Source organism: Lathamus discolor, chromosome 1, assembly GCF_037157495.1.
Source record: "Lathamus discolor isolate bLatDis1 chromosome 1, bLatDis1.hap1, whole genome shotgun sequence".
Classification (NCBI taxonomy): Eukaryota; Metazoa; Chordata; class Aves; order Psittaciformes; family Psittacidae; genus Lathamus; species Lathamus discolor.
The window spans coordinates 133,960,556-133,976,519 of NC_088884.1; the positions used below are offsets into that span (position 1 = coordinate 133,960,556).

At 38.8% G+C, this 15,964-nt stretch overlaps 1 protein-coding gene across 4 annotated transcripts in view; it reads left to right on the forward strand.

Annotated features, from left to right (window-relative positions):
* The window catches only part of MTMR7 (myotubularin related protein 7), a 45,307-nt gene that overhangs the window by 8,677 nt on the left and 20,666 nt on the right, over positions 1–15,964 (forward strand). For all 4 annotated transcript variants that reach the window (XM_065696603.1, XM_065696620.1, XM_065696611.1 and 1 more), the window contains exons 2-6: positions 9,870–9,992; positions 11,087–11,249; positions 11,474–11,631; positions 13,204–13,332; positions 15,760–15,894. In XM_065696603.1, the coding sequence (XP_065552675.1) occupies positions 9,870–9,992; positions 11,087–11,249; positions 11,474–11,631; positions 13,204–13,332; positions 15,760–15,894 (708 nt within the window). The remainder of the gene's footprint in view (positions 1–9,869; positions 9,993–11,086; positions 11,250–11,473; positions 11,632–13,203; positions 13,333–15,759; positions 15,895–15,964) is intronic.

Genomic DNA, 15,964 nt, shown 5'->3' on the forward strand with positions numbered 1-15,964 from the left:
GGTAGCTTGTCTTTAGATTTCTAGTTTTGTGTCTACTCCTTTTAGATTTAGATTGCTTTGTTAAGTTCCTAATAATATAAATATTTTCCTAATCCTGGAATTGGCAGACCTCCTTTGGATTTTCTGTGCTAGACTTTCTTATTTTTAATAATATTACCCTCAGTAAAGAGGTAGCTGGATGAAGTTATAAAACAAGTTCTAAAATCCACGGATAGCCACATACTTTAATTGGCTGTCTTGTCATCTGTTGTCTGAACTAGTAACTCTAAAACTTGTTGCATTTCAAAATGGTACTGAAAATCATCAAGACAGCATGTCTGCAGGGTACTCTTTGAGTTTGAGTTCTGTTTATGCATAACAGGAGACTGAGATTGGTGTGGAGGATTTGGGAAGTTTGGTCAAGGCTGCAATCTCTCAGCCTGCTGTTAATGGACTTGAGTGGTGTTATTTGATGTATCAGTGACTGTAAGCTAAAGGAATGATCTATTTGCAACAGAAAATATACACCAATGTTTCCTGGTGTACAGGTGTACTCTGCTGAGAAAGACAGATCCCTACCATGAGAAAAGGCAGTCCTACAAATCCTTTAATGCAAATCTTTTGTGGCCTGCACAGCTGAAATGGCATGGTTACTGCTGCTCTAAAACAGACTGCTGAACAGGGTATAATTTTGAACGTGCAACAGAAAAGCCTGTGTCAAATGGAGAAATGTAAAGTTACAATTTTTTTCAGTGTCCTTTGGCTGCACACAGAATTCTTTCTCCCTACTCCAGTTTACTGATACGAGCAATACAGTAATTCTCTGTATATGTTTCCAGTACTAAAACTAACACTTTTGGCAAATGAAGTAAGACTTACTAACTTGAGGAAGCACTTTTTTCCCTAAATTAAAGTTGTTGGGTATGATTTTTAATAGAACACACAAAAAATTAGGAAATTACTCAGTTGCCCTCTTCTCCATTTCTAGATAAATAAATCAGATACAGACTGAAAGAGAAAATGTATTATGGATGAGCTTTGTGTTACAATTTTGACACCATATTGCAATGCTAAATATATTTTACGGGTAATAGTAATTACTAAAGAAGTAATAGGTTACTGTTCACTACCTCTACTATACAACTACTACTCAGCTATATCTGATAATATGGTCCTGAGCTCACAGTTTTTATAGGTCTTAGCAGAAAATAGGGGTTTCTTAAGCCAAATTGTTAGGTAATATGTTCACTGTCTTGCAAACATTATGAGTGATTTCTCATGTTTTTTTCCAGCTCTTTTCCAATATTCCCATTTCACTTTAGCCCTTTAGTAAACTCAACTTGTTTAGATTTTTCTTGATTATTTCCCCCATCCTGTCACATTTGTCCTAAGAAAACCTTTTACAATTCAGAGCTTAAGGTTTCTTTGCTTAAATGTAATGATTTTGGTATTTTTGGCTTGATTCTTTTGACATATGCAGCCATCCAACTCTGTGTAACAGACTGATTGTTCATTATTTTACTGCACTTGGGAGAACTTTTCAGAGATAGAAACATAAAAAAGTTCCATGGATCAGCTACAGTTTTCATGATTCTTATGAAATAGAATAGAAACCACATTACATGGCAGCATCAGCTGGCAATTCAGTTTTCTTTAACTCTTGTTCCAAATTTTGCGAAAAGATCACTTATTTTATCTTTTGTTTAACAAGTACAATGCTATACTATTTTGTGTGAAAAAGAAAAAATGTAATAGCATTTGGTCTTTTGCATGTTGTATTTTTTCACCCTCAAGAATTATGCTGAACACATGAATAGCTGAGGTCAACCAGGGTGAAGAAATCTCACATATTCCACTTGGCCTCAAACCATACCAGCTGTGCTCCTTTTTTCTCATTAGGCTCAAGCACTTGGCTTGCACAAGCTCTTCCCTTAGCTTTTGCGTGCCTGCAGTGCTGAAGCCGGTCAGAGTCCTGTCACTAATTCCCAGGATTCAGTTTCTTCTTGCTTTCACTCACATGTGTAACCACATGTGTAACCAGGGCCAGGCCCCATTCCTTTGGGTCAACCTTTTGAGCCGCAAAGATTGTTGTGAAAGTGGTCTTTCTTTACCCTTGAAGAATCACTGAAACTCCTTTGTACAGTCAGATGCCACGGTACTTGATCCGTTTTCTTCTGGAACTTGCTTTGGTAGTCTTTTGTTGTAGAGCAATGAATTTTAACCAGCTGAATGATGGAGAAGCTCCTGAGCATGTGGCCTGAGCTGGACATTCCCTGCTTACCTTTAGATAGTAGCTTTCTCCTATCTGGGAGAATTTTCTGACCTACCTTCCTTTTTTTGTGATAAGCAATTAGAGGAATTGGTAACAGTTCCTCATGAAGCAGTGGGGAGAACTTGGTGATACATGGGAGCAAAGCCATTTTGTTCTTGGCAGCCAGACAGGTTTTCTCCTTCCAGGTGCACAGTGATAATTGTAATGGCCTTCTCAGTGACCACCGTGGCAGAACTTGGCAGTTTCAAGAGCTGTCTTCTTTTTCAGGTTAGCTAATGCACAGGAAGCAAACACACAGACTGAAAACCTATGTAGTCAGAGTAAAAATTCTTGAGCTGTTTTTCCCTAATTCAGAATTTCATTTCATCTGAAAATCCCCCAGTAAAGACCAGCTTGTATCAGATAGCATCTCCATGCTGTACACAGTGTCATTGTGTCAGGAAGCAAAATGATGTGGAGAGGAGCGGGACTGAAGTTTTGCTCCAAGGCATGTTTTTTTCCCAGCATGACCAATCTGCTCTACAGCTTTGCTTCTCTCTCACTTCCTTAGTCAAATATGAGGCCACAGTCAGAACTGATAATGCATTATCTTAAAGAGCTTTCCCATGTGGAGTCACGAACAGCAAGAAAAAGTAGCAGCAACTTCTGCATTTTTTTATAATATTGCCATGTTTGGAGATACTGAAACATCTTAGAGAGGTAAGAACGCAGGTAGCACATTCAAGAAGCATTTGAAAATAGGCCATGCTGTCAGAGCACATTCAAGAAGTAATCTATACTAAAAATGAAAACAATTTAGGGTACATGGGTATTTTTAGGAATCACATTTTGGCACATCAATTTTTCTGAACATTTTCAAGGTCATATCTTTGCCTTTCTTCCTTAGGTGGTGTCCTGGGTTCAGCAGCAGCAGTCATTTTTCTCCTTCTTAGGAGCTAGTACAGTGCCATGTTTTCATTTTTTGGCCTGGGAAGAGAGCTGATGGCGCTGATGTTTTCAGTTGCTGCTCAAATGTTTGGTCTGGCCAAGGACTTTCTGAGCCTCATGCTCTGTCAGGGAGGAGGGGAGGCCGGGAGGAAGCAGAGACAGGACACCTGACCCAAACTGACCAAAGAGGTATTCCATACCACAGCACGTCATGACCAGGAGGTAACTGGGAGTTATCCCGGAAGGGGAGGGACTGCAGGGCTGGACGAGGTATCGGTCGGTGCTCAGCTGGGGGGAGTGGGGCGAGTTATCTGTTGGCTGGTGTTGAGGTGTTGTATTCTTTCCTCTTGTTATTTCCTTTAGCATTATTATTATTGGTGGTAGCAGTAGTGGTTTGTGTTGCACCTTAGTTACTAAACTGTTCTTATCTCAACCTGTGGGAGTTGCATTCTTTTCGATTCTCCTCTCCGTCCCTCCAGGAGCAGGGGGAGGGCAAGAAGGGGGGGGAGTGAGTGAACAAGGTTTGTGGTTGGGTTTAAACCACGACAGGTGGGAGTCCCATTGAAACTGGTGGGAGTTGTGCCTGCATATAGCTTTGACCCATGCTTTTTCCTAATATGACATTTTTTTCTTGAATGACCTCCTGGCAGCCTTGTTCGTAAGTCGTTTTTCATGTTCATTCTCTGAGTAAAAAGTGCCTTCCATCTGGTCTTAATCTGCGTTCCCTTTAACTTCTATTTTTGCCTCCTTTTTTCTGTCATCTGTGTTGCATTGAAAATGGAGTTTCTGGCCAACTTTTTTTATCCCCATGTAAGGGGTTGTAATCATTGAAATAAATCTCTTGGCAGTCTTTTCTTTAAGCCTAGACAACAACAGTCATCAGGCAAAAATAAATGACGGGGCAACAGATTCAAATAAATTACTGAAGTTTTTACTTAGATGCCACTCTCCAGACTGGCTTGGTTAATGCTTTCTTTTCTGCTCTTTCAGCTCTTCCAGCTTTCAGCTTTCCAGGCTGGTTTTGCTCTTTTTTACTCTTTACCTGGTATTTTCTGACCCGGTCTCTCCCATCAACTGTTTTGTTTGTTTTGGGCAAAGCACTTGTCCTTGCCCTTGCCCCTGCCCCGTATGCTTTTTCCTGATGTGTCAGTACATACATGATTTCTTAGCTTCTCCAATAGTCTACAGTAGTTTTTGTGAAAAAATTGAGCACTTTTTGGAGAAAAAGTATGAGATGAATTACCATAGTGTCTCTTTCTGATGTTATTTTTTTTTTTTGTTTTTACTATAAATGCTGATTTCTCAGCACACTGCTACTTTTTAGCTAGAAAAACTCAGCTTCTTCCAAAGTACTACTGCAATGTAGTGTTCCTCTCTTGTGGAAACGAACATATTCTTATTCCCTCTAGACCATTTAAAGGCACTGTTTGACTTGGCTTTCTTTTCCTGATTGGGAAGGTAGAGAAGAAGGGGGCCCATCTCAATCCTTTGATCAGCAGAATGTAATCTAAGACTAGGCTAGCTCTACTGTACTCTTTTCTTCCCTTGACCATGGGTGAAATATACTGCTTTTTCAGAGAGTCTAAGTAGCTGGAAACGAGGCAGAAGAAACATAGATGGAGCTCAGATGAAAACCTTGTAATCTATGCAGGAGGTTATTGCAGAGAGTTTTTAGAACAAGCTCTTAAGAGCTTAGAGTCCCTTACTGCTTCTGAAGGCACTTTATGGCACTAAGTATAAACCACAGAATCAGAATAGTTTAGGTTGGAAGGGACCTTCAAAGGTCATCTAGTCCAACCCCCCTGCAATGAATGAAATCAGAACTGTAGATTTGAATGTAGGTAGAGTTTAGATTTAAGCAATTCCTTTTCCCTTTGGAAAACGGAAATCCCTTTTGGATGTTAGATATGATCAGGTGGTTCATGAGACAAGTTATTAGTAAACCTGCTTTATGTTTCTCATACTACAGTCACAGGTTGACATGTCATTCAGATACAGGCAAGATTAAGCAACAAGTCATGCTAACTTTTCTTGAGCCAAATTTTGAGGTTGTCCCTAACTTTAACTGACCCTTATGGTATTCTCTGAGGTCAGCAGAAATAAGGGCTACCTAAAAATTCCATTTGCTGCATCATTTCACAAACAGTACTGGTTCCTTGTTGAACCTGCAGGAGAGCTCATTCTGAGCTGTACTTAACCCACTCTGAAGTACTGAAAAACTGAGAAGCCCTTGTTAGAATACAGAAAATGTATGTTATTGTGGACTCTGTGCTCTGGCACAAAAAATTGTCAGTATATGAAGAATCCTATTTTCTTAATTAAATAGAAATCGCCAAGAGTTCGATTTAACTAGAGCAAGGAAACATAGACAGTTGGATCAAATGTGTGTGTGTGTTCAGTACAGATATAAGAAGTATGGAAAAAAAAATGTTGAAACTGAAGTTACTGGTTAGAAATGAGATTGTTGATATAACAGGTGTATTAGAAACTTAGTAGAAGAAGAATAATCAATGTGAGAGGCACATAGTGACAAATTACATGGGAAAGACAGGCGAAGTCATAGCTGTCAAAGATCAGAGTTTTTTGTCTTGAAGTAAACACAGTAAAATCTTACAGATTAGCTACATCACAAAAGCAAACAGTCTCTGCAGATTGAAATTACAAGATTAAATAGGAAAAATAGAACTGTAGCAGCACATGACTGGAGTACAGTGTTGGGACTGTACTACTGACTGTCCTACCTAAATAGTGGCATTGCCTATGATAACCTAACAAGATCAAACAGAGCATGAAGACAGAAATGCAATAACAGTGGGAGACGTCATTTACCAAGCTGAGATTGAGTAAACGAGTTGGGAGCGGGGTGATTCTGAGTAAAATTTTTGGGGATTTAAACAATTGCTTATATAGAGGCTATTTGTTTATGTTGATAAAAAAGAAAGAAATCTAAGTAATTCTAAATAATTCTAGGACCTGGTCTTAGTGACAGAAAGACCTGGCTCAAAATACAGCTAGAACCTCTGTGTAACAACAACTAACGCATTTAGATGCAGTATATTGCAGAAAAAGGGGGGTGGGGGGTGGGGGTGGTGGTGGAATCTCCCATGACAGTGTTTAACTTCAAAGAGGAAACTACATGAAAATATGAAAATTGATTAAAAAGAAAGAGAGCCAAAATTTAAAATGTTTATAGGAGTAATGAAAATTGTTTAAATATGGGAGCTCGCTGCAAGCCAACTTCCAGAAAAAAGGCTTTAAAAGACAAAAAAAAAAGCTTTGCATAAGTAAACAGCAGGGTGAATGAGTAAGAGGATGCCTCTTATTAAAAGAACTTCTTTTATTAGAAGTAAAAGGGCTTTCTTCAAGTTGAGGTTGTGCCTAATGAGGAAAATGCAGCATAAACAAGTAAAATATATAAACAAAGTAAGGCAGACCAAAAGAGATTTTTAAGAACAGCTTGGCAAAAACTACTAGTAAAGCCATTTTCAAGATGTCTTTAAGCAAGTAAAATCCTGACAGAAACTCTACAGGACTAATCAATGAATAAAGTGGGGAAGGTATTTAGGAACATGCCCATTCTGGCATATTTTTCTATCAAGAACACGTCAGGAGTTTTGTCACCAATAAAAGTGTTATAAGAAGAGGTTTCAGAAGAAACTGGCAACAGTGAACAGTAAAAAAAATACCAGAACCAGACTGTATCCATGAAGTTAAAAGAATTGAAGTACAAAACTCTCAAGCCAGGAATGATGGTGTAATGTTTAAAAGCTTCCTTGTTGGAAAAAAACAAAAAAGGAGGTGGTAATATGACACCTAATCTGAGAAATTGATATAAGCTGCAACACTTCCTAGGTCTCCTTCTAAATCATTATATTTATGGGTAAGTATGATAGAAAGGGGAAGAATTGGCATAGCTTTCATAGAGGAACCCAGAATCTCTAACATTTCTTTCAAAAATTAACATATGGACAAAGGCAATCCATTTGATAGAATAGTTGGTCTTCCAGAAATATATAGCTAAAAAGCTAGTTGGTTTTCCAACAATAGCTAGTTGATCTTCCAAAACTCATTTGAGCATGTCTTTCATCAAAGGTTCTTGAAGAAATTTAAGTATTATAGTGTAAGACATACAGGTCTCTCAGTAATAACTGATTGAAAAATAAGAAACAAATAAAAACCTATGACCTCAGCTTAGGAAGCTCCAGGAGCTGCTGCTTTTTAGAAGCTGGGATAACATCCTAAGGGAGCACCAGCACATGCTTGCCTCTTATGCTCTTCTCTCAGCAACTGCAGTTGTTGGCTCTGAGAGATACATTGCAGGGGTAGGTGAATCTTTGATCTTACCTGGTGCAGCCATTGTATTTGCTTTAATGAAACATGACTTACTGCACAGTTGTTATTACAACTGTTCCTAATTATGCAGATCTAACCTGTATTTTATTTGTAGCTCTGTATTAAAAAACAACCAGCCAAGAGCTTTGTTTATGAGTATTATTCAGTCATGGGGCTCTGATTGATGAGTGGAGAACAGGTGGGATGAAGAAGCCTGTAAATCTATCCTTCAGCCCTGCCCTGCTGTGTGAATATCTGCTTTGCTAACTACTTCAGTTTGTAGGGTGGGAGTGATGACTGCCTTGCGCAAGATCAGTGTCTGTGCCAGAGCCCTTGTTGCCTGGACAACAGTCTAGGTATGTTTTTTGTACAGACAAACATATTTATTGTTGTTATTTGTGGGGTTCAGATGGGCACTGCCTATGTCTTTCCTTTGTATCATCCCTGCTCTTTTGTATCTCTTCTTTTGCCCACTACTGAATGCTTACTGGGTTAATGCTGTGCTTCTTCCATTCCTCCTCACTCCAATACATGACCTCTGAAGTAGATGGTCCTGGGAAAAGACTTCATCCATGCTTTCTAGCTATTTATTTTGTTTAAAACAGATTATAACTGGTCTTGAGGGAGAAGACTTGGTTTTAGTAATTGTTTGATTTTAAGCATTTTGCTACCAAAATGGCTTATTTTGGTTTTAAGGATTATTTTATTCATATTTTTAAAATAGTGTAATGCATTTGGAATACACATTGTAAACATATAATTCTCAGGTGCTGGCATCATTTGGTTTCTGGTGTAATTTCAGTGGAACTGTTTCTGCAAAACTTTGAGAATACATTGCTACATCCCATCTCTTAGAGTATTTTAGAAAGTTTCTGTCAATCTGATCTGGAATCTCTGGCACTTTAAAAAAACAAATCGATTTTGCTGATGATTTTCTTTTTTTCTTTGTATTTGTCGCACCTAATTCTAATTTTCAGGAAATTAGTGCAAAATTACGTTTATTTTAATGCAAAAATGAGAAAGTCTTCTTCAAATTTATTCTCCTTTTTTTTTTTCTCCTATTTTGTCAGAGCACCATTTAAGTCAGTTTCTGTACTTCGAACACAAGACTAGTCCCCTTTGATTTTAATAAGGACATATCTCTTCAACAGTTATCAGTCACAAGTTCTGAAAATGACTGGGTGTATGAAAGAAATTGTAAGTCTTGAGTGAAGAATTGAAGAGAGGATATAGAGAAAATTAGCCAGTGGGTGAAGATCTTTTGTAGCAGTGGGCAGGCTGCATAGATCTGTGCTATTGCTTGCATGAAACACATGGGATCTTATACAAATCCAACATTCTAAATCCGGATTAAACTTTTTCAGTCATTTATTACAAGTTATATGATATTGACCATCAGCATTCCTTGGTTTCATTTGTTTGAATTAGGTATGTTTTTTAGGAAAAATTACAAATTTTAGTTTTAAAATTGCTGTAGTAGGAAACCCATCAAACCTGTGGTAGCCAACTGTTAAGTATTTTAGGCAGGTTTTATCCCATTTAATATCCAAAAATTATTAAATTAATAATATAATAATGGTTGATTTTTTTTAATTGTTCTAGTTTCTCAGTCAGAAATGCCATATAGCATTAGATAAATGGCTATGACATATGCCATACACAAATATTAATGGTGCAGAAGCAGCAAGCTGGTGATCTGAGAGTTAACAACGTGTCATGGACTTGCCTGTTGTCAGGAGTGCAGTAAAGACAGATTAGCCCACTTCCTGTTCAGTGAGGCAGAGCAATGATGTGAAGTCCTTGATTCCCATTGAAAAGTGACTGTAGGCAAAAGTTTCTGGTGCGACCAATGCTGTCAGCACTAATAGAAGCGCAGTGACAAACACTGGAACAGTTTTTAAACTATCAGCAGAGACTTGCCTGGGAGCCTGAGTGAAGTCTGCTGAGGAAAGATACTCTACCACTATTACTATTGTTTTAATCTAGCTTCCTGTGTATCACTGATCATTCTGGAATGGTTTGAACGGACAACATGAAGCTAGAGGTTAGCTGAAGGCCAGGCCCTTTTGATAAGGTGAGATAACAGGAAAGAGCTCAAGTGAGAAATTTCTTTGGAAGTCTCTGCTAACAGATTTTTGTATACAGAGGTACCACAAAAGGGGGAAAATTAATATTAAGGTAGATCTGGAAATAGATAACAATATAACAGTGTTTTGTAATATAGTTATACTTCCCTGATACTCATGGTACTGAAAAGAACACTTGCAATGGACAAAATGTGGATGTTGAGATCTCACTATCACAGGCTATGTCATGGCCTAATTATTATAGTGTTTTTCTCTGTAATTTCTTTGTATAGGTGGAAAATGTTCGGTTACTTGATCGTTTATCTTCAAGAAAAGCTGCCCTGGGAACCTTGTATTTAACAGCTACTCATGTTATATTTGTGGAGAATGGTTCTGAAGCTCGGAAAGAAACCTGGGTATGAATTTTTCAGTTTTGTTTTTCAGTTAAATGCAAGTGCATGTCACTTTATTGATGGTAATTTGAACAAAACCTTGCAAAACAGTTGAAGCACAATAAGTCAGTTCATATGGATGACTTTATAACTTCATAGCGTGTGAAATTCCAGCCTAGTAATTTTTTAAAGTTTTCCATGGATTCTGGATATTGCAACACAGTAAAAGGAGTAGAAGGACCTTCACCATATGTGCACCAGATGTGATTGACTGCGGAAGAGCTGCTGTGAGCTAGTGTTGCTTCTATCATCCAGGAAGAACAGAAGGACAAATGCTTTGAATGGGAATTGCTGCCGTGCTTCAGCCGGCTCTTGCCTCTCTCCTTGACTGCTTGTGCTGGATCAGTGGTTTTGCTGTTTGGTTTTGGGGCTTTTTTGGCATAGTGCAGAGTGGGATACTATACAATTTCTTTGCATAGTATTTTGAGTTATCTGTTTTGAGGGACTGATAACATAGGTTGCATGTGTGTGTATATATATATATACACAGATATAGCGCTGGTGTTATAAATTTAGAGAGGTTTTTTATGTAGCTTAATTATGAATCCTTTGTCAATTTGCATACTAATTATTAACCCTGTCCTCTTTTGGTTCCACTATTCCTCTCCTGATTTTTATGGTAATGTTTCATCTCATTTAATGCAGTGTTTAAAATTATATCAGGACTCCCATTCTGCCAGTGAAGGATGCTCAACGTTTTAGCCTTATCTAACCAGTTCATCTTTTCACTGTGCAGACAGATGAAAAGAGTCCTTTGCTGACAACTGCTAGTTTGCAGTAAAGCAAACAAACAAAAAGCTTTGGATAGCATGAGCAGGCTAATGTTTGAGCAGCTGAAAATCTCCAGAAACACTTATTTGTCTGTAGGTAATTATCAGGCACTGCTTAAGCCTGCAGCTGAAGATAGGACCCAAAGTTCACAAGGAGGAGTCTGGTGATTTCCTGAAAGAGTAGTTTCAAGAAGCTACTGTGCCTGCCTTGGCACATCATTATAAATAACTATTTTCCTTCCTAAAGATTTGAATCACTTGGCATAAGTATTTTCAATTCCCTCGCAGGTTCTTCACAGTCAAATTTCCTCTATTGAGAAACAGGCCACCACTGCTACTGGTTGCCCATTGCTGATCCGCTGCAAGAACTTTCAGGTCATCCAGCTGGTCATCCCTCAGGAACGAGACTGCCATGATGTTTACATATCTCTGATACGTCTGACACGACCAGGTAGGGGAAGGAAACTGGCCTGAAAATCAGTCCTCATCCTGAAGAGGAATAATGTAGCTGTGCATCTTTGTCCTTCGCAGGATATGTGCTTTTGCACCGCAAAGCTCGCTATTTTAAAAGAAAGCACATAAAATACAATACCAAGATCTGTCTTTGAAGTGTGGTTTCAGAATGAGAAATCTGAAGTGGTTTATTGGTTTTGTTTGTTTGCTTTTTCCCACCAGTGAAATACGAAGAGCTGTATTGTTTCTCATTCAATCCAAAATTAGATAAAGAAGAACGAGAACAAGGCTGGAAGCTTGTGGACCTCAATGAAGAATATAATCGGATGGGTATTCCAAACAACTATTGGCAGATTAGCGATGTAAACAGAGACTATGGAGTGAGTTGTGATTTTCTGTTATAGAGGCTGTCTGTAAAGTAAAGCAGCAGTCTGGCTGTGGATAACCATAGTGCTTAGACGCAGGTTTCCATTGTGCTCAGTGCTGTACACACAGGTAGTAAGGTGCAGTTCTTTCACCCATTCACATATGAAGACACATAGAGTGTGCGAGAAAGGATGTGTCTTCATTTAACACGGAAAACATGTCCACAGTGTTTTAAACATTAGTGCTTGGCTGCTTGGGCAGAGGTTTAAATCATACCTAATGGTATGTGTCTGAATGAATGTTTTCCTGCCATGTAGGGTTATATAAAATTACTACACAGTCATTTTAAGAAAAACAATACTTCAGATAATGAACTTGGCAATATTTTTTCCTCACTAGCAATTCTCACAATCCTTTTGAAACCTCTGTGATTGACTGTTCGTGTTTTTCACTCATTTGACAAGTCATATATCTTCCTAGCTGCCTGCTGTCCTGCCTAGTTCAATCTTGCTCAATTGAAGTCCCTAGAATGTTAATAAATTCTGAGAAATAATAACCAAAGTATTTCTGAAGGAAGTTTGTTCATGCACTCCATTGGCTCTGTTGCTGGAGAATATCCATGTTAAGGAAGGCCTGTGAATTTCTCAGAGAAGACTGAATGTGCTATCAGGGTTTGTTTTCTTTTTGTTAAAACAACTGGAAAAAATGTTTGACCTCTTTTAAGATAAAGAGTAGGGAAAATGGCATCATGAATAAAACCCAGTTCACCACAGCAGCATCAGTAACCACAAGCCCTTCCTGTTCTCCCTCATTCCATATCTCTGACTCTCAGAACCAATTTCTTCCTGGGCACCCTAATTCCTTCAGTCATCTCAGAAAGTCCCAGGGAGATACTGGATATCCTTTTGACCCCAGCCAGAATGCCACAGGCAGATTGAGGAAAAGGAAGTTAGATCAGGACCCCATTTATTGTCACACTTGTCTCCAGAGAACTTCTGGACTTTTTTTTACAGGCTCATTGGGTTCCTTTCAGAAGTGGTAGGCATTGTCAGGGCTCCTTGCCTTTTGGTATCCTCATTTCATATGGATTAATTTCTTTTCTCCAAGTCTTTTTTTTTTTTTTTGACATTGTTTTTTTTAATCATCAGATTTGCTGGAAAATTTGGCTCTGTAGTCCCCTCTCATTACAACAGAGAGGTGTTTGAGACCTTCACCCCCTCCCATCCTTACTTCTGAATTCTGCTACAGAGGAAACTGCAGTTGTAAATACAATCTTGCTGCTCATAGTGACGAATCCTTCCTGTTACGAATGTATGTTCTGCCTATCTGTTCTCAAAGAGGCATGGATTAACATTTGGAAACACAGCCCTTCAACCCTTTTGCTTCAGTTTTGCCATTCATAAGTTAGAATTAATACTTTCTAGCTTCAAAAGACTGTTTTGAGAAACATCAGTGATGTGTATACAATAATGATGGAATATTCCCTGAGGTTAGAGTTCCTTCATATTTTATTTTGATTCTGCTGTGGAGGTGGCTAATGTTACTTGTATGTAGTAGACCAAAATAAGTAGAGCTTTCTTTCACAGGTCTGTGATTCCTATCCTACAGAAGTGTATGTACCAAAGTCTGCAACTGCACACATCATAGTGGGGAGCTCTAAATTTCGGAGCCGAAGGCGCTTCCCAGCTCTTTCTTACTACTGCAAGGAGAACAATGTAAGTGTGAATTTGCAGATCTGAAGTGTTGGCTTATTTTGGGTTTGCTTTCGCAACTCTTCTGGTAAGCTTTCACAAGAAGAAATCAATGATTATTTTATATATATAAAAAAAAAGTTATTGTTGTCAGGTTAGTGTCGTTTGTGCATATGGGCACACACTGGAGTTATGGCTAGTTCGTTAATAGGCATATAGTCATTTAAACCCAGCTTCATCATTCAGCTAACACAATAATATGCAACCTCTGTGTCACAAGGAAGTGGAGTAGTACAGGAGGTCCTGAAACACGGGGGGCAGAAGAGCAAAGGCCAGTATCAGGCAACTGAGCAAGTGACTGGGAGGAGAACAGAGCAATGAAGGATCTGGTAGCCACAGCCTGAGAGGAAGTCTAGGAGGAGAAAAACTACACTTGCAGCAATTAAGAGAATCAAGGGTAGCCTTTCAAGAAAAGGTCTGTGAATAGACCCAAAAAGGATGGCTGAAAGAGCTTAGCTGGAGTTCAGGTTAAGGTTCAGACCACAAGGATTTGAAGTTTTGTGTTTACTCCTGGATTCTTTATGATTAAAAGGGATACGAAAAGGGCTGGAAATGTTGGAAAAAAAACCCTCCTTGTGAGTTTGGAGGTTGGCATGAGTTGCAGCTAACAATGTAATGGGCAGGAGTGGGATAAGATTTGTGATGGTAGACACTGAACAGCGATGGAAACAGCAGGTTGGGAAGAACTTTACTGCATGCAGGAGAGACAGTCTTTCATATCCAGAAGTTACCCATTGCTCTTTGGTACTGACAAATTCAATGACAATGTGGCATCTTTCTCTGCATCTTACAAGATCTGTGTGAGTATGATAAGATCAAACTCTGGAACTATCTGTTCAGCTTGTGCAGTAGTAAACATGACTCCATCTCTTGCCCTACTCTTAAAAATAGCACAAGAAATTTTATAGATGTGTATGCTCATCCTAAGCAATTGGCCTGGGTTGGCAGGAGGTGATCTCTTCTTGGATACTGTGAATAATAATTTCCACTTATGATATCTAATGGTCACTAGAGCATCTTACCTTTCTAATTTTGCATATATTGGCAATGAAAAAGTTTCTTCATCTGGGGCTAAACATAACCTTAAACTCAAGTCTAAATTGACAAACAAACCATTCTCTCATACTGCTGCTTGCACACACCTTAACCCTTTGGGCCCCCAGTATGATACAATGTAATGGGCTGTAGACCATACTTTCCTGAATCCTAACCTTCATTCACAACCCTAACTTTAGCCTTAATCCTGTATGTACGTGTGTATGGCACACTATGGAGGAGACAGAAACATCTTCCTTCTATTAAATTGGCAGGTTGTGGACATATCCAAATGTATTTTTGCTTCATGCAAAGGAGGTATAAGTTTATATTAAATTGCTGGAATGTGTGCTGATCAGCAGGCAAAGCTCTGGATAACTAACAATCTGTGTGCAAAAACTATGAATAAAATATGAACGGGCTCTCACACAATTTAGCTTTTCTGTATTAAAGATCTATGTTTTACTGACTAACTACCCATACTTCAAAGACTTGTCTGGAAAAAAGCATGTCCTTTTTCACATTAATCAATAATCCGTAGGGCAGTCTGCATGGGTCATGACCTTCAGCAGGCAGATTCTCTTCATGCTTATGTTCAGTGCTTGGAAAGTGCACATATTAGCCCCTTGCTCTTTACAAATCCCTCTCCCTAGCAGAAATAAAAACCTCCTTGCTAGCCCATTTCACATTCTCTTCCTTCTTTCCCAGTTTCACGTAAAGGTCTGATCCTGATGGATCTGTGGAGAAACTCTCTTTCCTACTTCAACAGCACTGATTAATAAATGTATTCTAGAGGTCAGGCTGCCTGACCCACTTTCCATGCAGTAAGGTCTTTCTCCAGAGGCAGTGCTAAAAATATACCACCATCAGTGATCTAGCTGCATGTTATGTGGTTTTTGTTTCCTGGACTCACAGGGTCAGGCTGTTTAGTAAAGCATGCACTGATGTGAGCTGGGTGTAATCAGTATCATAACTGGTAAGTGTGAGTGACAGTGCAAAAGGACTCATTATTTATGTTACATGAGTGTTCTTGTGATTGCAGTGTTGTACTCCTCACATCCTCTACAGACCACCTTGCAGGAGTTATTCCACATTAGGACAATACTATATTTAAAATAGCTCTTAAACTTGGACTCAAGACTAGACTTGGGCCAGTGGGGTTGCATTGTTTTAATATTTCCTTTTTAAAAATAAGTTTATAAACATGTAGTTAATTTTTACCATTCCGTCCTTCCCACGTAGCTGTACACCTACGCAAACATCTAATGAGCTGGTTTTGTAAATGCTTCTGGCTGCTAAATAATTTCTGCTTAATAGCTACGTTGATTTTTCTGTTGTTTGTCTGTTTTTCCACAGGCTTCCATATGCAGAAGCAGCCAGCCTTTATCTGGCTTTAGTGCTCGATGCCTGGAGGATGAACAGATGCTTCAGGCCATTAGAAAAGCAAATCCAGGAAGTGATTTCATATATGTTGTTGACACACGGCCCAAAGTAAGTACCTTAAATTTCTTGCGTATAGCAACACTGAATGTGGACTAAATACGTTAGGGAAGATGCACAG